This window comes from Cebus imitator, unplaced genomic scaffold, assembly GCF_001604975.1.
Source record: "Cebus imitator isolate Cc_AM_T3 unplaced genomic scaffold, Cebus_imitator-1.0 Scaffold193, whole genome shotgun sequence".
Taxonomy (NCBI): Eukaryota; Metazoa; Chordata; class Mammalia; order Primates; family Cebidae; genus Cebus; species Cebus imitator.
Window position 1 is genome coordinate 975,311 of NW_016107508.1, and position 25,475 is coordinate 1,000,785.

Here is a 25,475-nt window from a genome sequence, read left to right on the forward strand (position 1 = left end):
TGAGATGGAGTCTTGCTCTGTCACCCAGGCTGGACTGCACTGGTGCAATCTTGTCTCAATGCAACCTCAGCTTCCTGAGCTCAAGTGATTCTCCAGCCTCAGCTTCCTGAGTAGCTGGGACTACAGTAACGTGCCACCAGTGCCCAGCTAACTTTTGTGTTTTTTAGTGAAGATGGGATTTTGCCACATTGCCCAGGCTGGTCTCAAACTCCTGAGCTCAAAGCAATCCACTGGACTTGGCCTCCCAGAATGCTGGGATTAAAGGCATGAGCCACCATGCCTAGTCAACTTCACCTATTTCTAATTGGGCAGTTTGTCTTTTTGTTGTTGAGTTGTAAGAATAATTTATATAGTCTGGATGCTAGACCCTTACTAGATATATGATTATATGATTTTTAAACATTTCTCCTTTTCTGTGGGTTGTCCTGAACAAAAGTTTTTAATTTTGATCAAGTCCATTTTATCTATTTATTTGCTTGTGCTTTTGGTGTCATATTTAACAAACCATTGTCTAATCCAAGGTGATGCTGTTCACCTATATTTTCTTATGGGAGTTTTATAGTTCAAGCATTTACCTTTAGGTGTTTGATCCATTTTGAGTTTATTTTTGTTTATGGTGTGAGGTAGGGGTTCGAATTCATTCTATTTCATGTGGATATACAGTTGTGTCAGAACTATTTGTTGAAAAGCTTATTTCCCCTCCTTGAATGGTCTTGGCACATCTGCTGAAACTTAATTGACCATGGATGTATTGCTTGATTTCTGGACTTTCAATGCTATTCCATTGATCCATAAATCTATATGATCCATAGGTCTACATGTGTATCCTTATGCCAATACCACACTGCTTTTTGTTATTGTTGTTGTTGCTATTGTTGTTGTTGTTTTGGAGACAGGGTCTCACTCTGTTGCCCAGACTGGAGTGCAGCAGTGTGATCATGACTCAGCATAGCCTCAACCTGCCAGACTCAAGCATATTCCCACCTCATCCTTCCTCCCAAGTAGCAGGGACCACAAGTGTGAGCCACCATGTCTGGCTAATTTAATTTTTTTTTTTTTTTTTTGTAGACAGTGGTCTTACTATATTGCCTATGCTAGTCTTGAACTTCTGGCCTTAAGTGATCCTCCTGCCTCAGCCTCCAAAAGTGCTGGGATTACAGGCACATATGGGCACATATATGCCCATCTGAGTATTAACTGTAATATATAAATGCTCTATATCCTTACTTAGTCTTTTGAATACTTGATCTGACCATTTCTGAGAGAGCAGTGTTAAAGCATCTCATTTTTTAATGTGATTGTCAATTTCTCCTTGTGTTTTTATCAGTTTCGACTTTACATATTTTGAAGCTCTGATATTTGGCACAGAGAGCTTCATTACCAATAAAACTCAATAATTTGGTGTTAAGTTGGGTCCACTCAGCTATTCAACCTGTTGACTTCTCTGTTTCATTGATTACATTTTTAATTTCTAACTTTTTCTGTGATATCTCCAATTTTTTCATGGCTGCAATATTTTCTTGATTCTTTCTGAAAATAATTATTATACTCATTACAAAGTTTTTTTCCAGATATATATTAACTTTGTTTTCCGAGGCATCAGAGTTTTTTAGTTGTTGAGATTTATGCTTCTTTTTTATTGTGTAAGTTTTCTTCAAATGTTGGATATTTTACAATTCTCTGCTCATCTTTCTGTAGTCTATCTGTTACAATGCTGTTTTTTTTTGTAATGCCATCATACAAGATTGGTGAGTATGGAAATTATTTTAGTTTAACAATGAAATCACATCATTGGTTCATATGTACATGCTCCCCAGAATGTGAATATTTTGAAGTGATCAGAGGCAGAGGTACATAAGTTGTGAGTGGTCTGCCCAATCCTATCTTCCTAATTCCCTCTTGTCCTGTTTGTTTTAGGGAGTGATTTTGCAGAATAAGAGGTTTGGCAGGTTTCACTTGTGCAGAAAACTTGTCATTTTTATAAATTGCTCTGTGCTTCCTTGTTCTCATTACCCTAGAATGCATCCAGCAACTGTGGGAACTGGGCTGCAAGGAGGACCATGTCAGCATCTTAGTGTCTGAGACGGAGGTTCTTGTCTCTCGCAAGTGTCAGTCAGAAGCTGTCCTGGACACTGTCTGCCTCTGCAGCCCAGATCCCCACTCTGGCTACTGTAGCCTGTGTAGGAGTTGCAGAAGGCATGACCAGCTCAGCTGCACTTTCCATGACCAATGCTGCAGAGAACCTCCTTGCCTTTTAGTACCCTTTTACTTAGGAGTTGAAATCTCAAATTCCCTCTTTTGGCATCAGTTGTGTGTGAGGGGGTTACTTTTTTTTTTTTTTTAAATTTTGCTACCAGTTATGAGCTCCTCTAGTTATACTTATCTGTGCATCTGATTCGATTTGCTTGCTAACTTTAGAACTTTCTCGAATTTTCTGACCTCTTAACAGTACTCTTCCTATCATCTATTTATCTTTTACCTTCACTGCTACATCCCATTGGAAAACATGTTTATGGGTTGGGCGTGATGTCTCACGCATGTAATCCCAGCACTTTGGGAAACCAAGGCGGTAGGATTGCTGGAGATCAGGAGTTTGAGACCAGTGTAGGCAGCATAGTCAGATCCCCATCTCTACAAAAATGTCAACATTAGCCAGGCATGATGGCACATGTCTAGTTCCAGTGACTTGAGAAGCTGTGGCAGGAGGATTGCTTGAGCCCAGGAGGCACAGCTGCAGTGAGCTGTGATCGCTCTACTGCACTCCAGCCTGGGTGACAGAGCAGGAGCCTGACTCTCCAAAAAAAAAAAAAAAAAACCCAAAATATGTTTATGAATGTTTCATGAAGTTTGCCCAGGAGAGAGTGTAGATGTTTGTCATTTTGGTTTAATCATATTTTTAAAAATACAAACATAATCATGTTACTTTCTTGCTTAAAACCCTTAGATGGCTCTTGATTTCTCTTAGGATAAAATTCGAAATCATTTCCACAGCCTAGGAGATCCTACAGCATTAGGGCCTGCTGTCTCCAAACTCTCTCTCTAGCTCATTATGCTCCAGGCTGAATGGTCTTTAGGTTATTCAGAGACACTGAGCCTTTCCTCATCATCGCCCTTTGTGCCTGGTGTTGCCTCAGCCTGGAATGCTGTTTGACTCCCTTTCCAGTCCTCTCTGTTACTACTTTCTCCTCCTTTGTTTGGTTAACCCCTACCGATATATCTGTCCTGACTCAGAAGCATTTCCTCGGGGATGTCTTTCCTGACTCACTCATACTGTGTCTAATCTACTATTGACCTATCTTAAAGTCTTTAAAATGCAGATTTCAGGAAGGTACCCCATAGTTTCTGATTCAGTAGGTATGAGATGAGAGTCAGAAAGATGCATTGTAAGAATATTTTTGGGGTGAGCATAGTGGCTCACGCTTATAATCCTAGCACTTTGGGAAGCCAAGGTGAATGGATCACATGAGGTCAGGGGTTCAAGACCAGTCTGGCCAACATGGCAAAACCCTGTCTCTACTAAAAAGGTAAAAATTAGCTGGGAGTGGTGGCACACACCTGTAATCCCAGCTACTAGGGAGGCTGAGGCAGGAGAATCACTTTAACCCAGGAGACAGAGGTTGCAGTTGAGCCAAGATCATGGCATTGCACTCCAGCCTGGGTGACAGAGGTAGACCCCATCTCAAGACAAAACAAACAAACAAAAATATTTCTGAATAATTCTGGTTCAGGTTATGCAGGGCCATACTGTTTAGAAGCCCTGCACTAGACGACACCATTTAGTTTGCATGTCTTTTTGCTTAAGATATACAAATTCTTACCTATTAGAGTCCAGGAAGCCACCATGCTTATATTGCACATTGGTGTATCTTCAGAAAATGTCTGGATAGTGCCTGATAACACTGGAAATGCTGAAATTAACACTTGTTGGATGCATAAAAGATGCATTAAATAAAAAAAAAACCCTCTTATTTACTTAGATATACATACATTCCCTATTTAACTCCCAAGAAAATCCTGGAGAAAAAACCCAGGAAACTAAGGATTTCCATGTAAACATAGTAAAGTCATATTTCAGTAGAGGAGGTGGTTCTAGTGATACAACAAGGCTTGTCTTTGGGAGAAACTGGATGTGAAGAAGAACTCAGAGTCATAGTTAATCATTGCCTGGAGCAGAGCTTCTTAACCTAAAACCCAAGATATCACAAGAAGTCTGTTCACTTCCTAAATGTGTGTGTGTGTGTGTGTGTGTGTGTGTGTGTGTGTGTGAATGTGTATTAGTATGTTTCACAATTTTAAAGCATTCCCTAAGTCTGTCACTGTTCTGTGCACCTGGGGATACAGTAGAGATGAAATAGATGAAAACCTCTACCTTCTGAACTTACCTTCTTATGGGGTCAGAAAGACGATAAATAAGTGAGTAAAATATGTAAAACCGTAGTCAGTGGAATGGAGAAAAACAAGGCAGGGAAGGAGAGAGACAGTGGAGATGGGGGTTAGGATTCTAAATAGAGTCAGGGAAGGGTTTACTATGATAGTGACTTTAGAAAAAGCACCTGCAGAGTCAGCCATGTGGTATCAGGCAGAAGAGCACTAACACAGAGGCAACTGTGAAGGCCATGGCGTGGAAATGAGCCAGCATATTGGAGAAACAGCAAAGAGACTAGCGTGGCTAGAGCAGATCGAGCTGGGAAAGTCAGGTCAAATGTATGCTGAGGCCAAATCATGGACAACTTTGTAAACCATTGCAAGAATTTGGTTTTCACTCTGAATGAGATGGGAAGAGAGTGGAGAGTTTTAAGCTAAGGAAACACCAATTTTATGTCTTTGTGTGTGTGCACATGTGTATGAATGAATATGACTGTCTGTCTGTGCATGTGTATAGGCAGGTGGGTACATTTTTCAGGAAAGAGATTCCACAGGCACCCATGTGGTTTCCTTGAGAAGCTGCCCCATGCTGCACTTTTCCTCTGAATCTAATGGCTCCTCCCTGTTCTCCCTCCGTCCCTCATTCCACCTCTAGAGAGGCAGGGTGCTGCTGGGGGTTGGTCATTTTCTAGGCAGAATTTTTGCAGGAGTTTAAATGTGCTTGCATTGGAGCAGGCCGTCTTCTTCCCTCCTGGACACCATCTGTTCACAGGGCTAAAGAACTGGGGCTCCTTTCATTTGAGAAAAAATGCTGTCACCCCATCAATGAAATCCAAATGGGAGCCAGGGAGAGTCAAGGGGAGGGGCTGAGGTAGAAGAAGGAAGAACAGAACAGTAATCATGATAATAACAGCAGCACCTTCTCATTTAAGACTCACAACTAGGTCCATATAAAATTTTACTGAATGATTTCCTGAATTCAAATGAGTATTAGTTTATTTGTAAAAAATGTTATTTACCTTTGACTTGTAAAATAGATTTCTTGGTATGGGTTTGCTAGGATCTGCATGATAAAAATTATCTGTGAGTGGAACAGCAATTCCCATATTAGATGGAGGCCTGTAGTTTATCTGCAAGAGATTAAACAAAAAAAAATGTGTAATTCATTATTATGAAATATTTATTTTATAGATCTTGATTTTCTAGAAAACCAATCAATGCAAAAATTCCATTTTTAACTACAAATATTAAGGTAGATTTCTCTTCCCCAGCTCTTCTACCGCTCATTTTCCAGAATTTCAACAATTTTAACCCATGATAATATATCTTGGATGTTGTAAATAAGTGAAAAAACTGCCATAAAGTCAATGTAATAAAGTTTAAACACTTTATCAAAGAGTCTTAGTGATGTATCACAATTAGTAAATAATTCTTCTAGTTTGATTATTTACTTTTTGTCACAAGGAAAGTTATAAGTAATAAGTTAGTTGACAAAGAGTAACATTTTATATTTGAAAAGGTCACAAACTCTAACAAAGCAAAAATTAAAATTATTACATTGAAATGGGTAGATATATAGTTGATTCTTGAACAACATAGGGGTTAGGAATGCAGACCTCCTGCACGGTCAAAAATTCACATATAACTTTTGACTCCCCCAAAACTTAACCATTAACAGCCTACTGTTGACTGGGAGTCTTACTGGTAATATAAAGTTGATTAATATATATTTTGTATGTAATATGCATTACATACTGTATTCTTACAATAAAGTGAGCTAGAGAAAAGAAAATAAAAATGCATTTACAGTACTGTCCTGTATATGGATACTGTAAGTTTACATCATTTGTTTACAAGGTGAATTGTCTGGCTGAAATTGAGGGAAACTGCAGTTGAAGACCTCAATCTACAGTGTACTTCAAGAAATTCACTTTTTTTTTTTTTTTTTTTTTTTTTTTGTAATGTCATGACTTTTCTCTGCTTCTTGGGAGCACTTCCAGCATCACTGGGTGCCATAGCCTTTTGCTCATTATAATACTTCATATGGGACCCACGGTGTTATTTAAGGTTTATAGTATTGCATGATGAAAAGTATATTAGAGCCAGGAGAGGTCACTTTTTACTGTGATTTGCAATTTACTAGCTAGATGAACTGCTTATATGGAGATGAATAGCCTCTCAGGGCATTTTAAAGGAATACTGGCAACATTTGAGTTCACCCAAATAGCAACAAGAAGTGGCTACAAAATTATTACAGCAGTATAGTGTGTACCACAGCTGATTTTATACAGTTATGATTTAATACTGTATCTTTACATTTGCTTACATTTCTCTGGCTCCATGTAGGATCTGTGTTTGTGTGTGTAAGTTTCGATAAATTTTAACTTTTGGTAATAGATTTGTATATAGTTTATGATAGTAAATGATAAAATAAACTAGTATCTCTCTATATTTTATGCATTCATGACATATCCAACTTTTTATTAATTTTTTTGATAGTAAAAAATTTTATTTATTTATTTTTGAGACAGAGTCACACTCTGTCACCCAGACTAGAGTGCAGTGGCACTATCTAGGCTCACTGCAACCTCTGCCTCCTGTGCTCAAATGATTCTCTTGCCCCAGCCTCCCAAATAGTTGGGATTACAGGCACCTGGCACCTTGCTGGGCTAATTTTTGTATTTTTTGTAGAGATGGGGTTTCTGCATGTTGGTCAGTCTCAAACTCCTGACCTCAAATGATCCACCCATCTTGGCTTCCCAAAGTGCTGGGATTACAGGTGTGAGCCACTGTGCCTGGCCAATTTTTTTCTGTATTTCTTTCTTTTTTTTTTTTTTTTATTTTTTTTTTTTTTTTTTNATACACAACAAAATTTATTTTAAATATTTTTAAAAGACTTATTAAATAAATGCCATTATTACATCTAACTCATATCTTTGAGGCTTCCCCATTCACTGATGACCACCTGAATATTTGGTTTGATGATATGAATAAAATAACTTTGATTATTTACTTTTTTTTTTTTTTAAAGAGATGAGATCTCACTCTGTCGCTCAGGCTGGGGTACAGTGGCACTATTATAACTCACCACAGCCTTGAATTCCTGGGCTCAAGCAATTCTCTCACCTCAGCTTCCTGAGTAGCCTGGACTACAGATGTGTGCCACTGCACCTAGCTTTTGAAATTTGGAAATTTACTCTTAGCAATTTTGAAATGTACAATACTCTAATATTAAATATATTCACCATGCTATGCAAATAACTAAAAAACTAAAAGAAGATTTTGTAAAGACAGGATCTTGTTACCTAGGTCGATCTCAAACTCCTGGCCTCAAGTGATCCATCTGCTTTGGCCTCCCAAAGTGTTGGGAACACAGGTATGAGCCACCATACTTAGCCTGATTGGTGCACATTTTGAAAATAAAATTCACTTAATAATCACTGTATTTCACAAAGATAGATTTTTGGTAGAAATATATGCACAGTAAATGTGCTTGATCCTTAATATTAAACAACAATACAATTCAATAAATTCTAATTACAATTTTGAAGTATTTGTGTACTTTAAAATTGTAGAAATACTAACAATCATAGCGATATAGTAGGTTCCGGTGGTGGTCATTTTGTCCTGGCCCCATACTCTTTGTCACCCTAAGAATGGCATATTTTTATTACTTTTGTCAAACACATTGACCCTGAATCTAAGCAGAGTTCTACTATTAAAGGAAATACAGAGGTCTAATGGCACAAGTTAAGTAAGATACAAGAAAGCTAACAGGAAAATCTGGAATGTTGGAGATTCTCCAGTACAACTGACCCAATTTCTACAATTAAATGGCAGGGGAAGAAAATGGAGTAGTAGCTCCTCTCAAATAAGACTTAAGAGCTAAACAACCACATATTGTGTGAATCTTGTTTTTATCTCAGTTCAAACAAACTGAACATAATTTTTTTTTTTTTTTTTTTTTTTTTTAATTTCTTTTCTTTTTTTTTTTTCAACCATCCATGCTTGGATTTTTTCTGTATTTCTAAGCTATGGTTTGTCTGTGAATTTTTTCAATTGTTGCAAAATTCCAAAAAATGTCCAACGTATTTCTTGAAAAAAGTCCACATGTAAGTGGGCCTATGCAGTTCAAACCTGTTGTTCAAGGGTTAATTGTATTAGCTTAGGACAGGTCAATGCAAGGGAATATAGTTGAATATATCACAAAAGTCAAAGATCACACCAACATATAAAGTGCAAAATTATAATAATGGTGACACTAAGTTACCAGGAAAAGTAATTATTTCAGAAAGTTTTTACATTTTAGAAATCATCATCACATCCTCAAAATGACATGAGGATTGAAAAATCACTGTGAAGTGTTTTGAACCACTCACAAAAGAAATGCTGAAACCGAATGGGTAGGCAATCACACAAAAGTCACATACAGCATTGCTTCTCTTAAAACAATATACTTAGATTTTTTTTTTTTCTTTTTTACCGGCAAAGTTTTGATGAGGTTAAAACCCCGATTGTCTTTATGAACTCCACTAATCCAGTCTTCATCTGGGATAAGTTTGCTAGGAATGTGATGCATAGATCTGAGATAACCACAGCTGCTTTTCAATGTTGGCACCATTGTCGTAACAAAGCACTCAGTAGAGGCTGACCACATAATAAATGCCAGTGAAGTTGAACCCTGGAAATAACCAAATAAATGAAGGTTATTTAAAGTAACTGTTATGGACTGAACTGTGTTCAACCAAAAATCACACATTGAAACCCCAACCGCCAGTATGTCAGAATGTGACTGTATTTGGAGATAGGGCCTTTAAGGAGGTAAGTAAGGTAATATGAGGACATTTGGGTGGGCCCCAATCCAGTGCTACTGGAGTCATCGTATAAGAAGGGGAGATTAGGACGTAGACAACACAAAAACTGAGGGGTGACTATATGAGGACACAGTAAGATGATCACGTACAAGCCAAGCAGAAGGGCTGCAGAGAAAACCAACCCTGCCGATAGCTTGTTCTTGAACTTGTAGCCACCAGAACTGTGAGAAAATTAATTTCCTGAAAAAAAAAAAAAAAAAAAAGAAAGGATTAAAACGTACAGTTAAATGGAATGAGCACATGTCTAAAAGTATTTATACCAAGTATCCCAATTTTAGGAAAAAAATAAGAAAATATTGTAAGTTCACAGTTATTGAGCATTCTCTGGGTTCCAGGCACTGTTTTAGATATGCTATTTGTATTACTGTTAGAGTAGGCAAAAGTGAGCAGGAAAAAGAGCCCCTGGCAAAGGAATCCTTGGAGATGCTGCCCACTGATTGCCAGCACTGCCAATTGATAGCAAAAAAAAAACCAAAAAAAAAACCAATGTCTACAGTGGCAACTTCTGACCTCATGATTGGGCTTATCAGGCTTATCAGGCCCTAGCTGGAGATAAACCTGGTAGGGACTCTTATCTCATGACAAGCATGTCCACTCCTCCAAAATCTCACCCTAGAGTAGCCTTTTGCTCATTATAATACTAAAAAGCACATCCTGGGTGGAGAATTTAAATGCTAACAAGACATGTGATATGCGTACTAGCCCGTGCAATCACAGCGCACACACCCAGGGGACCACTCAAAACATGCTTGCAAGTAACACCCCCTTGTGCCCCTTCATGAATAATCTTGTAAGATTCTCATGAAGAAGTTTTCACCAGTGCTAGTTGGGGCTGGCTCATTCTCTCGAGCAGCCTGCTCCCAGGGTATTGCCGCTTTAAATAAACTCTGTGGCTATTTAACCCTTGCCGCATGTCTCTTGGATGAACTTTTTCCTCCAAGAAGACAAGAACTGAGGACCCCACACCCCTCCTGGTAACATTATCACATTTAATTCTCAAAATAACCATATGAAGTAGGTATAATTACTGTCACCTCCATTTTAAAGATGAGGAATCTTAGCCACAGTAAAGTAACTTTTCCGAGGTCACAAAATACCAGAATTGAGAGCCAATGCAAGTAGTCTTTGCTAAGGCTCATATTTTATCCTCTGTTTGGAACCTTTTCACTGCCTTTTTAAATACCCAAAGTGTTAAAAGTGTTTAGTCATTCTTGAAAGATATGGCTAGGTACAGTGACTCATGCTTGTAATCCCAGAACTTTGGGAGGCCTAGGTGGGTGAATCGCTTGGCCCAGGACTTTGGACTAGTCTAGGCAACATGGTAAAACCCCATCTCTATTAAAAACACAAAAATTAGCCAGGTGTGGCAGGCCTGTAGTGCTAGCTATGAGGGAGACTGAGGTGGGAGGATTGCTTGAGCCCAGGAGGTCAAGGCTGCCCTGAGCTGTGATCATACCACTGCACTTCAGAATGGGCATCAGAGAGAGACCCTGTCTCAAAAATAGTCAAAACAAAACAAAACAAAAAAAGATAGGATTAAGCATAATTTTTTCCTTCTCTTTCACAGCTTATATGCTAAATTTGCTATAATTATGAATATAATGTGGAATAATTAAATCAATCTAGTCAACGTAGCCATCATCTCAAACATGTCATCATTTTGTGGTGAGAACGTTTAGAATTTATGATTAGCAATTCTGAAATGTACAATACTCTATTATTATTTATAATTTGTTATATATAAAAATATAATTATATATAATAAATAAAATATATATATATAATTTATAATTACTACTAATAATACTCTATTATCTATATTCACCATGCTGTGTAATAAGACTAAGAAATCCCCATATTCTTCCTGTCTGAGATCTTGTACCCTAGATGTCCCCAACCCCCTGGGCTGAGGACCAGTACCAGTCTGTGGCCTGTTAGGAACTGGGTCTTATAGCAGGAGGTGAGGGGCACACAAGTGAATTTTACTGCCTGAGCTCCGCCTCCTGTCAGATCAGCAGCATCATTAAATTCTCATAGGAGCTCCACCCCTATTGTGAACTGCACATGTGAGGGATCCAGGTTGCACGTTCCTTATGAGAATCTAATGCCTGATGATCTGAGGTGGAACAGTTTCACCCTGAAACCATGCCCTCCCATCCCAGTCCATGGAAAAACTGTCCTCCATGAAAACTGGTTCCTGGTGCCAAAAAGGTTAGAGACCACTGTTGTACCCTTTGACTAGCTCTATTACCTCCACCTCTGCAACCACCATTTTGTTTTTTGCTTCTATGAGTTCAGTTTTTTAGATTTCACATACAAGTAGGGATGTGCGATATTTATCTTTCTGTGCCTGGCTTATTTCACTTAGCATAATGTTCCAATTCCATCATATTGTTGCAAATGGCAGACTTCTTGTAAAAGACTGAGTAGTATTCCACTGTGTATGTATTCCTGTACCTCATTTTCTTTATCCATTCATCTGTTAATAAACCTTTAGGTTGACCCCATAACTTGGCTATTGTGAATAGTGCTTCAACAAACACTGGCATGCAGACATCTTTTTGACAAACAGATTTGAAATGTTTTGGGTAAATACCTAGATGTGAGATTGCTAGATCATACAGTAATTCTATTTTTAGTTTTTTGAGGATCATCCATGCCGTTTTCCTGGGCTCTGCTAATTCACATTCCCAGCAACAGTGTACAACGCTTCCCTTTTCTCCACATCCTCACCAAAACTCACCTTTCATCTTTCATCACTTTCTACCTCACTCATTTATACAATTATAAACTGATAATATACAATAGGAAAAAAAAAAAGGAAAAATGCCAAAGAGCAATTGATTCCGTGTCTGTATCTAGTCCTCTCCAGTGATTTTTTGTGGTTCTCATTTACTGAATAAAGTAATGCTAACGATGGGTACATACCCTGGTAATTGTCCACTGTTAAAAAAAAAATCTGACTTGTAAATGTATTATTTGAAAAATGTTTGGTTTTCCTGAGGAATTGAGAGATTTCTTCCTCCTAGTTAACAGGAGCTTAGTAAGCTACATGTGTTTTATTTTTCACCATTTAGTTTTTGTTTAGTAATTCATCTTTATCATGATTTCAGTAAATAAATCATACAAAGTACATATTAAGAACATGGTGTAAATAATGTCTTTATTTCAACTAATGAATTTCTTATTATTTAAAGTGTTTCCTATTTTTATTTTTGAGATGGAGTTTTGGTCTTGTTGCCCAGGCTGGAGTGCAGTGGCATGATCTCGGCTCACCACAACCTCTGCCTCCCAGGTTCAAGCCATTCTCCTGCCTCAGCCTCCCAAACTGGGATTACAGGTATGTGCCACTGTGTCTGGCTAATTTTTGGTATTTTCAGTAGAGAAGGGGTTTCTCTATGGTAGTCAGGCTGGTCTTGAACTCCTAACCTCAGGTGGTCCACCCGCCTCCACCTCCCAAAGTGTTGGGATTACAGGCATGAGCCACTGCACCCTGCCTGTGTTCCCTATTTTTAAACAGTCGAAGGCAGAAATGTAATTAACTATATATATATATATATATAAAGCAATAAAAAGTAGTTCAAGTTAAACAATAACAAAACAATAAATGATCTCAATTGCTACTGTTTCTTATTACCTTTTTCTTTAATTTTTAATGGGCTATTTGCAAAATTATAAATTGAACATATAAAATTGCCAAGGTTTTACTATGTTTTGGTCTGCAAAAGGGTAATTTCATATATCTCAACTTAATTATTATTATTTTTTGAGACGGAGTCTTGCTCTGTCACCCAGGCTGGAGTGTAGTGGCATGATCTTGGCTCACTGCAAACCTCCACCTTCTGGGTTCAAGCAATTCTCCTCCCTCAGCCTCCCAAGTAGCTGGGACTACAGTTGTGTGTCACCATGCCTGGCTAACTTTTTGTATTTTCAGTAGAGGGGGTTTCACCACATTAGCCAAATGGTCTTGATCTCCTGACCTTGTGATCTTCCTGCCTCAGTCTCCCAAAGTGCTCGGATAATAGGCATGAGCCAGTGAACCCAGCCTTAATATTTTTGTGGTAAAAAAACATGTATCTGAAATGTGCAGTTACCTTCAGTGGCATCTCAATTTTTTTTTATTTGTTAAGTCTGATAAATATATAAGTGGTTACTAAAAATATTATGTAGGACACAAATCTATTTTTTTTTTTTTTTTTTTGGAGACGGAGTTTCGCTCGTTACCCAGGCTGGAATGCAATGGCGCGATCTCGGCTCACCGCAACCTCCACCTCCCGGGTTCAGGCAATTCTCCTGCCTCAGCCTCCTGAGTAGCTGGGATTACAGGCACGCACCACCATGCCCAGCTAATTTTTTTGTATTTTTAGTAGAGACGGGGTTTCACCATGTTGACCAGGATGGTCTCGATCTCTTGACCTCGTGATCCACCCGCCTCGGCCTCCCAAAGTGCTGGGATTACAAGCGTGAGCCACCGTGCCCGGCTCACAAATCTATTTTTATAAAATTATTAAATGTTTTCTTCAATATATTTATCCTTGTAACCCTATACTCTCATGTGTGTACTTATAAATAAGATGTTTAAAATGATGCTCATTAAATGTTAATAGTAGTTGTTTTAGAAAATATTTTCATTAGTAGGAGATGTTTTATAATTGAAGAAAATCCTACCTGACGTAAAACTTTGCTAGCTGCAGAAATATTTATTAGATAACTGTCAGTATCATCAAAAGTGACTTTAGCTGTAACTTCCAACAAATTAGGGTTTCCAACAAACACAGTCAGCAGTGGTATTTCAAGTTTTTGCAAATCTATGGAAACAAGGATAGCAGTTAATAACACATAATGAAAACTGTAAACTCAATTTAATAATGATTGGCTAATCTGACTTTAGAACATCAACAGAATCTATTCTGCAGGTTGCACAATGGCTGCACATATAGTTAGCAATTTATATAGAGTCAACTTTAATAGCTCTGTTACAGGAAAGGGGTTCTGATCCAGACCCCAAGAGAGGATTCTCAAGTCTCACACAAGAAAGAATTCAGGGGGAGTCCACAGAGTAAAGTGAAAGCAAGTTTATTAAAAAAGTAGAGGAATAAAAGAATGGCTAGTCCAAAGACAGAGCTGGTGGTTGCCCATTTTTATTGTTATTTCTTGGTGATATGCTAAATAAGCGACAGATTATTCATGCCTCCCCTTTTTAGACCACATAGGGTAACTTCCTGACATTGCCATGGCATTTGTAAACTGTCATGGCGCTGGTGGGAGTGTAGCAGTAAGGAAAACCAGAGGTCACTCTCATAACCATCTTGGTTTTAGTGGCACAAACTGTTTTATCAGCAAGGTCTTTATGACCTGTATCTTGTGCTGACCTCATATCTCATCCTGTGACTTGGTGTTATATATACATTTTTGGTGCTGCAAAAGAAGTAGCACTAGAATATTAACTATAGAGAAGGATGCGTCTCACAGATGGACCAATGGTGAGCGCACACCTGAACAGGGGAGGGGAAGAGGTTCTTATCCCTGACATAGCCCCTAGTGCTGTGTCGTTCCCCTATTGGCTAGGGTTAGACTGCACAGTCAAAGCTAATTCCGATTGGCTGCTTTAAAGAGAGCAGGGGTAAGAGCCAGAGTGGCAGGGTGAGTGGTTTGGTGGGAAAAATGGTTATGGCAGAGCAGGTGACTGGGGGTGACTCAGGTCAAAGCAAGTGACCGGGATGAGTCAGGATGGAGCAGGCGACTAGAGCAGGTGATCAGGATGAGTCAGGATGGAGCAGGGGACTGGGGGAACAGATGTGAACAACTAATTAGAACTGGTAGGAAAGTTGTTTGCTGAAACTAGAGGCAAGGAGGCACAGAGAACTGGGAAGTTAAACTTGAAAATGGAGAATTAAAGAATGAGAGCTGAACATACAGACACACTGATTCTTTGAAGTAAAACTTGGAGTTCACTATATCTAACACTTAGAATGCCTTAACTGTCTGGGAATGCAGCCCGGTAGGCCTCAGCCTCATTTTCCCTAGCTCCTATTCAAGATGGAGCTGCTCTCATTCAAACACCCTTGACAGTTCTCAGACAAATTTAATTTTAAAAATATTTTTTTCCTATTTTCTCAGAAAAATATTGTGTCCCTCATTCCTCAGCCTGGCTCTCAAATGCTAATCAAGATCTCAGATAATACTGCCTATCCCTAGTTGGTTGATTAGTAGACAAATTGAAGGGTATATGCTCAGTTGAAAGGGCTGTCAGTCAAGCGTTGCCAACAGAAAACACTTATGCATTTCAGACAAAATATTTCACCAGGCCAATTTCTACCTGCAGGCCACCTGTTTGCATCCTTGCCATACTGAGGACTTTAAGGGAAAAACAGATTTGAAATATTATGTAGTCTAACAGCATCTTTACTGATCAATAAGCCAGAATTTAAAAGAAATAAATGATTTGCCTGAGGTCTCACTTGCAACTGTTTCCCTTAAACTAAAGTGGCCTACCCAGTGCTTCCTAGCCTTTACCTGGAGATTTTGTTGAAATGCAGATTGGGCAGGTCTGGAGTGAGGCCTGAGGTTCTGCATTTCTTTTTCTTTTCTTTTTTTTTTTTTTTTTTGAGGCATAGTCTCGCTCTGTCACCCAGGCCACCAGGCTAGGAGTGTGGTGGTGCGATCTCCGCTCACTGCAACCTCTGCCTCCCGGGTTCAAGTGATTCTCGTGTCTCAGCCTCCCGCCACCACGCCCATCTAGTTTTTGCATTTTTAGTAGACACAGGTTTCACCATGTTGCCCAGGCTGGTCTCGAACTCCAGGGCTCAAATGATACACCTGCTTCAGGCTCCCAAAGTGCTGGGATTACAAGTGTGAGCCACTGTGCCCGCCGGTTCTGCATTTCTAACAAGTGCTCTGGCGATGCTAATGCAGGTTCAGGGACCACATGTTCAGTAGCCTGGACTAGATTTTTCTGCAGAAACAGGCAACTTAGTTGATTTGTTGGTTACTATTTGCTTCCATCAAACTGAATATATATAACTGATTGAGCCCTTTAATAAGCAATTTGGTGTATTTTAAAGGAAAAATAATTAGAACATTGTAGTGTTGGTGACAGAATATAGAGAGATTACAATGGAACAGATCTTAAAAATTCAGAAATGGTCAGAATAATAGGTAAATTGTATACTAAGATAAAGCTATATTTTGAAATCAGTAGAGAAAGGATGCATTCGTCAATAAATAATATTGGAACAACTAGCTAATCATATACAATATACCAAAATAAAATTGAGATAACCTAAAGAATTAAATGGAATGTTAAAACCATAAAATTGAAACTCTAAAATTACTTGAATAGGGACAATTAGTCATATAATCAACAAGAAAGGATTTCTAAGGGTTTCAAATAGAAAGAAGTTTTTCAGGACATTTAATCCACGATATTGAGGGAAATAGATGTTCTCAATTTTTTTTCAAAGCTTCTAAGTTTTACTTACTTATATAAATTGTATTCAGTTCTGTTTTTCAAATAAGTCTTGTTTTAAAAAATAGCATTTTGTCCTTTTATTATGGTTCCTATATCTTCTTTTACTCTGAGAGTTTTATGCATATTTATTTGATAGTGTCTTTCTGATTTTTCTGCTATCTCAAGTTCTCGGAGTCTAAAATTTTCTGTTTCCTATGCCTGTTGACTCTCTGTTATGTTGGGTCATTTCCTTACATAGTTTTAAAATTCTTTTCCTCAATTTGTGATCAGTGGAGACTGATATTCTTCCCCCTGGAAGTCCATATTACCTGGGTTATGAAAGTATTCCTACAGAGAGTTAATTTAAAAAATATTTTCAATTTAATAAAATTGTGTGTGTGTGTGTGTGTGTGTGTGTGTGTGTGTGTGTGTGTGTGTGTTTTAATAGAGACAGGGTCTCGCTATGTTGCCCAGGCTGGTCTTGAGCTCCTGGGCTCAGGCTGTCCTCCTGCCTTGGCCTCCCAAAGTGCTGGGATTAGAGGCATGAGCCACTGTGCCTGACCCCTACAGAGAGTTTTGTGCTTCCTTGTGTTTGGGCCCAGGCGTTATTATTTCTCAGCTTGGAATTCTATACCTGAACGCAGAATTCAGTCTCTGAATGTGATACAGTCTTGGAGTTTAGATTTTTTATGGAAGATTGCTTTTCCTCACTCTAAGCACCATGGAGATGATAATCCCCGCTGCTGCTGCTTTGGGCTGGTGGGTAGACTTTTCCTAATTCCCTCTTCATGATTTGATGGTCCCAGTTTTCTTTAATGATTTCCATTCCAACTTCCTTCCACAAAGTAGTAAGGCCCAAAGTCAAACTTTCTGTCAACACTTGGGCATTAAAATACATCTCACTGCCTTATGATCAATATCTGGGCCTCACATCCTTCGGGGAGTCATACATTAGCTAATTTCTTTGGCTTTAGGTTCCTTCTTCATTTCTGGTGACACGATTTTCTTCTTTTTCTTGCCCTTTCTCCCCTATTCCCTCCCTTCCATCTTTTATTCCTCTCTTCCTAGCCCAGTTATTTACTAAAATATTTTTGTTTTATTTTTTCCATTGTGCTATTTCTCCAGCATCTTGAATAATTTTTGTATTACTTTTACAATAAATAAATTTCTGGAAAAATGGGGGAAAGTATGTAATTCTATTTCAAAGACTTTTTTTTTGGCTTAAAATAAATACAGTCATCTTGTGGGATACACAAAGGGCTGGTTCAGGGAGCTCTGTATATACCAAAATTCACATATACTCAAGTCCCCATGTTGGGTCTGTGGAACTCACATATAGAAAAAGTCAGTCCCTGTGTATATATGGGTTTCGCATCCCACAAAATCTGTGTTTTCTGTCCATGTTTGGCTGAAAAGTATCTGTGGATAAGAGAACCTGCACAGTTCGAACTGGTGTTGTTCAAAAGTCAACCGTAGCGGAAATAAATATAACAATACCAAAGTAATTAAAGAGCTTTCTTTTCAGAGGGCAACAAAAATCTATACTAAAATTCTGTGTCAACTTGGGGTGGTAGCAATCTCATTTTCCTCATTTGTAAAATGAGGATTATAATCTATATTTTTAGGATTGTTATAAACATTAGATAAAAAATGTACAAAAATATGGCTAAGCAAGGTGTCTCACTCCTGTAATCCCAGCATTTTGGGAGACTAAGGCAGGTGGATCACTTGAGGTCAGGATTTCGAGAGCAGCCTGGCCAACATGGCAAAACCCCATCTCTACTAAAAATAGAAAAACTAGCTTGGTGTGGTGGCATATACTGGTAATCCCAGCTACTTTGGAGGGTGAGGTAGGAGAATTGCTTGAACCCAGGAGGCAGAGGCTGTGTGTGATCTGAGATCATGCCACTGCACTCCAGCCTGAGTGACAGAGACAGACTCTGTCTCAAAAACAAACAAATAAATAAAATAATAATATAGAGCCCAGTACATTTTAAGTGCTCAATAATTAGACACTAATACTGTTAATAGAATGCCATCAAGTATGGGAATCAAAGATAAAGTCAGTATCAAGGAGTATATTTCACATTCAAGAAAAAACATTTATTTTTGATATTTTCCTATAAAAACAAACTTACCTTTTGAATTTTGCATGACCTTAGCTTTTAAAACATGAGAGTTTCCCAGATCGAAGTATTTCACAATATTGAGGGATGGTGAATCATCATATTGAAACCAATAATTACACGGTTTTGAATATATCTTCCATGTTCGTCCATTCCTTTGCCCAAAGTTGTATAAGAACCACATGCTCTTCAGAAAGGTCATATTGTTGGGTGCTCTTTCAGGCATGGTAGCAAGGGCTACTGCATTCTTATTATCTAAAATACTTGTGATGAGGAAGCTGCTGTGCCCAGGAATCACTACAGTCTTCTCTATGTCTGTATTTTCAAACAAGGCCTGAGCAACTGAGATTAAACAGAAGAGATTTGGCATTAAATCAAATATCCTATGTTTGCCAAACAAACTGATGTACATAGCTAACAAATACACTGAGTTTTTAAACTGTCTCTTAACCAGAGAACACATTTGCCAAATTTCAGATCATAATTCAAATTATTTTATAGAAAGTTTATCATGAATAGGCCATGCGCCTATGCTTTATTTTTTTGTTTTTGCTTTTTTTTTTTTTTGAGATGGAGCGCTCTGTCACCCATGCTGGAGTGCAGTGGCGCGATCTCGGCTCACTGCAACCTCCGTCTCTCAGGTTCAAAAGATTCTTCTGCCTCAGTGTCCCGAGTAGCTGGGATTATAAGCGCATGCCACCACGCCTGGCTAATTTTTGTATTTTTAAAAGAGTCGGGGTTTCACCATGTTAGCCAGGCTGGTCTCAGACTTCCTACTCTCAGGTGATCCACCCACCTTGGCCTCCCAAAACTGCTGGGAATACAGATATGATTACAGGCGTGAGCCACCATGTCCGGCCTGCTTTAATGTTTACTGCGAAACTATTCTATAAAATTTTTGGCAGAAAAAACTATGTAGAGCTAAGTTAAAAAAGCTGATTTTTAAAAAAAACTATGGAACTACTAAAAGCCTTAATAACCTGAAATCTGTATTGTGATTCTACAAGAGAAAGATAATGCAGCCAGTTTCCCCAGTACCTAAAGATGTGCTTATTACAAAGAAGATGCTTAATAAATATTTGTTGAATGGATGAGTAATTGAGTATTTAAGGAGAACGTAAAGATTTAGAAGAAAGTAGGTTCTTGGGCATCTTAAGGAACACCATCATTTAAGGAATGGGAAGGGAAAAAGATTCTCTCAAGGAGACGAAGAAGAAATGATTGGAGAAAATCAGTCAGAGTAGATATCAATGAAGCCAAGGAAGGCTGTTGAAGGAGAGGGAAGTTATCATTATCAAAACATTTTTGATAGGTCATGAAACATGTCAACAATACTCTCCTCACTCTAAAAAAAGTCAGAAGAGGGCCTCATCGCTCCCTTAATTATGCCCATATGCTCTAATTTCTCTCAGTTCAAACCAATCAACGAAAATCCTTTCCAGCGTTCCCTCCAACCACCCCGTAATTTCTCTCTTCTCCTTCATAGTGAACCTTGCTGAAAGCGTTATCTTTATTCACTGTCTCCACTCTCCTCTCATAATTTTTTGAACCCATTCCAATCAGACTTCTGTCTACATGACTCCAACCAACGGGTTTTTTCAAGATTCCCAAGGACTTTTTAAATTTTTTTGAGATGGAGTCACCCAGGCTGGAGTGCAATGGCACAGTCTTGGCTCACTGCAACCTCCGCCTCCTGGGTTCAAGCAATTTTCTTGCCTCAGCCTCCCGAGTTGCTGGGATTATAGGTATGCCACCACACCCAGCTAATTTTTGTATTTTAGTAGAAATGGGGGTTTCACCATGTTGGCCAGGCTGGTCTCAAACTCCTGACTTCAGGTGATCCACCTGTCTCGGCCTCCTAAAGTGCTGGATTACAGGCATGAACCACCCGTGCCCAGCCAAGGTTCCCAAGGACGTTCACACAGATCCACTGGCCAATTTTCATTTCTTATCTTACCAGACCTATTGGTGTTATGCTGTTGGGAAAAACAGCAGAGGAGAAAGGACTTACAGAGTACCTACATAAATTGGTTATGAGTAACATATAAACAAGGATCAACAAACTGCAGAAGGCTGCAGGAGGCCTCTGAGGAGGAAGGCCTCTCCATGCCTCATGTTCTGGTGCAGGGTGACCTCGGTTCTGTTACCATAAACATTGTGCTCAAGGATGTAAAACCCCTTCGTAGCACTATGACGTAGCCAGACTTGTAGGCTCCTTGTAAGATCCAGAGCAATAAAGTAATGGCCCCCTGGTCCTACTTTTTCTCTTAATCATCTTTTTCTCATTCCTTTGTTGCCACCAAACTTGGGGTACCCACGGGTGATGTAGGGCTGGCTCCCTACATTTTGGTGCCCAACCGTGCGGCTCAAGGATTTCGGTGAAGGCACGCCTGAGCGTGGTAAAGTGGAGGAACTACAGACAAAGGAACCCAGAGGATGAAACGAATCAGTGCTATGAGTAGTTGGACGGCTCCAGAAGTATGGGTAACAATAGGAAGCACCTCTTAAGCGAAAAGAGGAAGTTAGTACTAGTTGCTTGCTCTGTCAGTTGTTTTCAATATATCTGTGCTTTCTTACTTTGTCTATTGCTTTCTTTGTCTTTCACTGCTTTATAAAGAAGGAGCTAAGGAAAAAGGAGTCTGTCAGCTCCTCCTCAGTATTTTATCAAAGATTGGCCAGATCTACCTAACATTCCTCCGTTAGAGGAATCACAGGCCGTTTTAAAAGTAAAACTCACTGCTTTAACAGCAGCGTTCAAGCCAAGCAGGCTCAGCCCAATGCCAGCAGCTGCTGCCCGGGCGGGAGAGGGAGCAGGACAAGCTGCAAACAGCAAGCAGCAGCTGGGCGGGGCCGGTTTAGATACCTACAGGCTGCTCTCCACAGGTGTCCCACAGTAACATTTTGTGTGTTCTTTGTAAACAAGTAACATCCCAAATTGTAATTCTCTACTAAAATTTAAGTAAAATTTAAGGATTTGTAAGACCTTTAAATGTGGCTCTTTTAAAATCTAATTGAAGTAAAGCAGTAACGTCTAAAGGGAAAGAAATTACAACTAGCTCATAAATTAGTAAGGAGCAATTAGAAGCAAGCCATATAGCTTTGCTCCTCAGTAAAAAAGAGTTTCCTAATTAACTAATAAGTTGCAAAACCTGCTTAGTATCTTAAAAGGCAACAGCAACAACAAGACGGTTCAATGCCGTGTGCCGGAAATCTTGCGGGCAAAAAGGTACACCTGTGCCAGCCAGAGAAAAGACCAGCAGCCCAAGGCAAGTCCAGCCCCAGCCAGAAGGATGTCAAAAAATGGAAAGAGAAAGTGTGTAAAAGAAAAAGGGAGAGAAAGAAAAGGAAAGCAAAGAGAAAGAGAGGCACAGAAAGTAAGAGCATGTCTAAGTTTGTCAGTGAAAGTTGTAAAAATGTCATAAAAGGAAATTTATGCAAGTAGGTTGTATAAATTTTGGTTTAAAAGTCTAAAAAAGTTTTAAAACAGTAATTGTAAAAAAAAAACTCTGTGTGTAAACATATTGGTTAAAAGTTAAAAGTATCACCTAGTTTTCTGTAAACTAAACATTAAAATAAAACCGCACCTGGAAAGGCCTTTAAACAGCAAGCAAGGAGGAGGGACCCAGAGGGCCTTCAATGCCCATTTTCAGCAGCAAGTAGTTACAGAAGAGCAACCTCTGCCCTATTTCCCCCAAAATTTCTGGGTCCCAACTCCTTAAGAAAAAAATGTAACTGTAGGTAGTCAGGTTTCAAGGTGCTTAATAAAGCTGCTAATAAATTGGCAGCCCTAAAATTCAAATAAAAACATTTGGAGAATCTATAATTACTGTTATAATGATGTTATTAATCTGTTCTGTTTCTCTTTGTGTAGTTTACAAGTACAAACCCAAAAGCCTCCAGAAAATAACTCATCAAAATAAAGCTGTAATTGCTTACTTAGCTTTGTAAAACAAAAAACAAAACAAAGAAGGGGACAGGAAATATAGAACCTCACAAATGCAATTCAGCTTAACATTATTAACTAAAAATTGTTTTAAGCTTGCCAAGGGACAACAAATAACAGCAGCTAAACAACACCTAAATAATCCAAATTAGAGAACTTAAGACAATTAATCTGGTGGCAAAACCCATTAACAAAAAGTTGGGGAAAAGACAATGTAATAACATGGGGGAGAGGATCTGCTTGTGTCTCTCCAGGTCCAAATCAACAACTGGTGTGAAAACCACCAAGACATTTAAAACCTTACCATAAGCGGCAGTTATCACCCTGACAGTAAGTACTCCTGGAGTTGGGGTGGAAGTAAAAGGAAATAATATCTTACTTGTTCAAACTCGAGAAGGAGTTTGGATACCTGTGTCTCTTAACAGACCTTGAGAAACTTCTCCCTCTATACATATTGTCACTGAGGTCTTAAAAGGTGTTCAAAATAGAACAATAAGATTTACTTTAATAGCAGTGATCATGGGTCTTGTAGCTGTCACAGCTACTGCTGCAGCATCTGGTGTTGCTTTGCATTCTTCTGTTCAAACTGCCAGCTTTGTAGATAATTGGCAGAAAAATTCCTCAAAGCTTTGGAATTACCAAAGTCAAATGGATCAAAAATTGGCAAATCAAATCAATGATTTGTGACAGACGGTCATCTGGATGGGTAATCGTATCATGAGTCTTAAGCACCGTCTACACATGCAATGTGATTGGAACACTTCTGATTTTTGTATTGCTCTTAGTTCTTACAACGCTACTGAATACCACTGGGAAATGATTAAGCGGCACTTAAAAGGGAAAGAAGATAATTTAACATTAGATATAGCTAGACTGAAAAAGCAAATTTTTGAGGCATCTCAGGCTCACCTTACCTTGTTGCCTGGCACAGATGTTCTTGCTGGAGTTGCTAACAGCCTCTCCAACATGAAACCATTAAGATGGAAAAAACTCTCTGTGAATCAACCACTGTAAACTTTGTGTTGGTTTGTGTCTGTTTATGCTGTATGTTCTTAGTCTGCAAATATTAAAGCTGACTTCGAAGAGAGACACCATAAGCAAACAATAATAGCAATGGTGGTTTAGATAAAAACGGAGGGGATATGTCGGGAAAAACAGCAAAGGAGAAAGGACTTACAGGGTGCCTACATAAATTGGTTATGAGTAACATACAGACAAGGAACAACAAACTGCAGAAGGATGCAGGAGGCTTCTGAGGAGGAAGGCCTCTCCATGCCTCATGTTCTGGTGCAGGGTGACCTCGGCTCTGTTACCATAAACATTGTGCTCAGGACATAAAACCCCTTCATAGCACTATGACGTAGCCAGACTTGTAGGCTCCTTGTAAGGTCCAGAGTAATGAAATAATGGCCCCCTGGTCCTACTTTTTCTCTTAATTTGTCTTTTTCTCATTCCTTTGTTGCCCCTGAACTTGGGGTATCCACGGGTGATATAGGGCTGGCTCCCTACATTATGCAGCACAGGAGAGGGGCCTCTCCTTGAAAGAGCTTCCTCACTTGGTTTGACACACTCTTTCTTAGTTCTACTCTGAACAGATCACCCAATATCCTTTACTGATTCTCCCCCATCTCCCTGAACACTAGGTATTGGAATGCCCTGGATTAGACCTCAAGCCTCTTCCCTTCTATAACGCCAGTCATTTTCCAGGTGTTCTCATTTGGTCTCACGGCATTACCTATCATACATAAGCCGACCGTCCTCGAATCTCTATCTCTAGTCCAGATCACTTCCCTGTATTTCTAAATGCCCATCTTACTTCTCCACTTGGATGAGTAACAGGCATCTTTAAGTCTAATATGATCTCTCACCTGATTATGGTAATGGCCTCCTAGCTGACTTCTCTGCTCTCCTTGCCCTCTTTTCTTCACCTGCCCAGTCTATTCTCATCTCAGCAGCCAAAGTGATCTTGTTGAGACATAACTCAGATCATGTCACTTTCTGCTGAAACCCTCCAATGGCTTCCCATTTAGTCAGATTAAAACCCAAACCCTCTGAATACTAACTTTTGCTATGAATCCATAATCTTTTGAGATAGAAACATCCTATAGAACAGTGATTCAAAATTATTTTGCTAAAGCAAGGCAAAATCTGCATGAACTTCCTATTTTCTTTCATTTCTTCTGATAACTCTTTCAGACAAAATAAGCTCATAGGAATAAATAATAGGCAATACTATTGATGACATATCAACGAAGTTATAGCTATGCTTTGTTATATTAGAAAAAAAAATATTGGGCAGGGCTTGGTGGCCAATGCCTGTTAATCCCAGCACTTCGGGAAGCTGAGGTAGGCAGATCACTCGAGGTCAGGAGTTCGAGACTGGCCTGGCCAACAAGGTGAAACCCCGTCTCCACTAAAAATACAAAAATTAGGCTGGGCAAGGTGGCTCAGGCCTGTAATCCTAGCACTTTGGGAGGCTGAGGTGGTCAGACTGCCTGAGCTTAGGAGTTAGAGATCAGCCTGGGCAACACAGTGAAACCTCATCTACTAAAATACAAAATAAATTAGCCACGTGTGGTGGTATGTGCTTGTAGTCTCAGCTACTTGGAAGGCTGAGAATTGCTTTAACCTAGAAGGCAAAGATTGCAGTGAGCTGAGCTCACACCACTGCACTCTAGACTGGGCAATATAGCGAGACGCCGTCTCTACAACAAAAA

At 39.1% G+C, this 25,475-nt stretch overlaps 1 protein-coding gene across 1 annotated transcript in view; it reads right to left on the minus strand.

The window, feature by feature from the left end:
- Positions 1-25,475, minus strand: part of CATSPERB (cation channel sperm associated auxiliary subunit beta) — a 152,208-nt gene that overhangs the window by 16,686 nt on the left and 110,047 nt on the right. The window contains exons 19-22 of the mRNA XM_037745163.1: positions 18,828-19,157; positions 13,908-14,047; positions 8,849-9,046; positions 5,385-5,495 (exon numbers count right to left, since the gene is read on the minus strand). Of these exons, the coding sequence (XP_037601091.1) occupies positions 5,385-5,495; positions 8,849-9,046; positions 13,908-14,047; positions 18,828-19,157 (779 nt within the window). The remainder of the gene's footprint in view (positions 1-5,384; positions 5,496-8,848; positions 9,047-13,907; positions 14,048-18,827; positions 19,158-25,475) is intronic.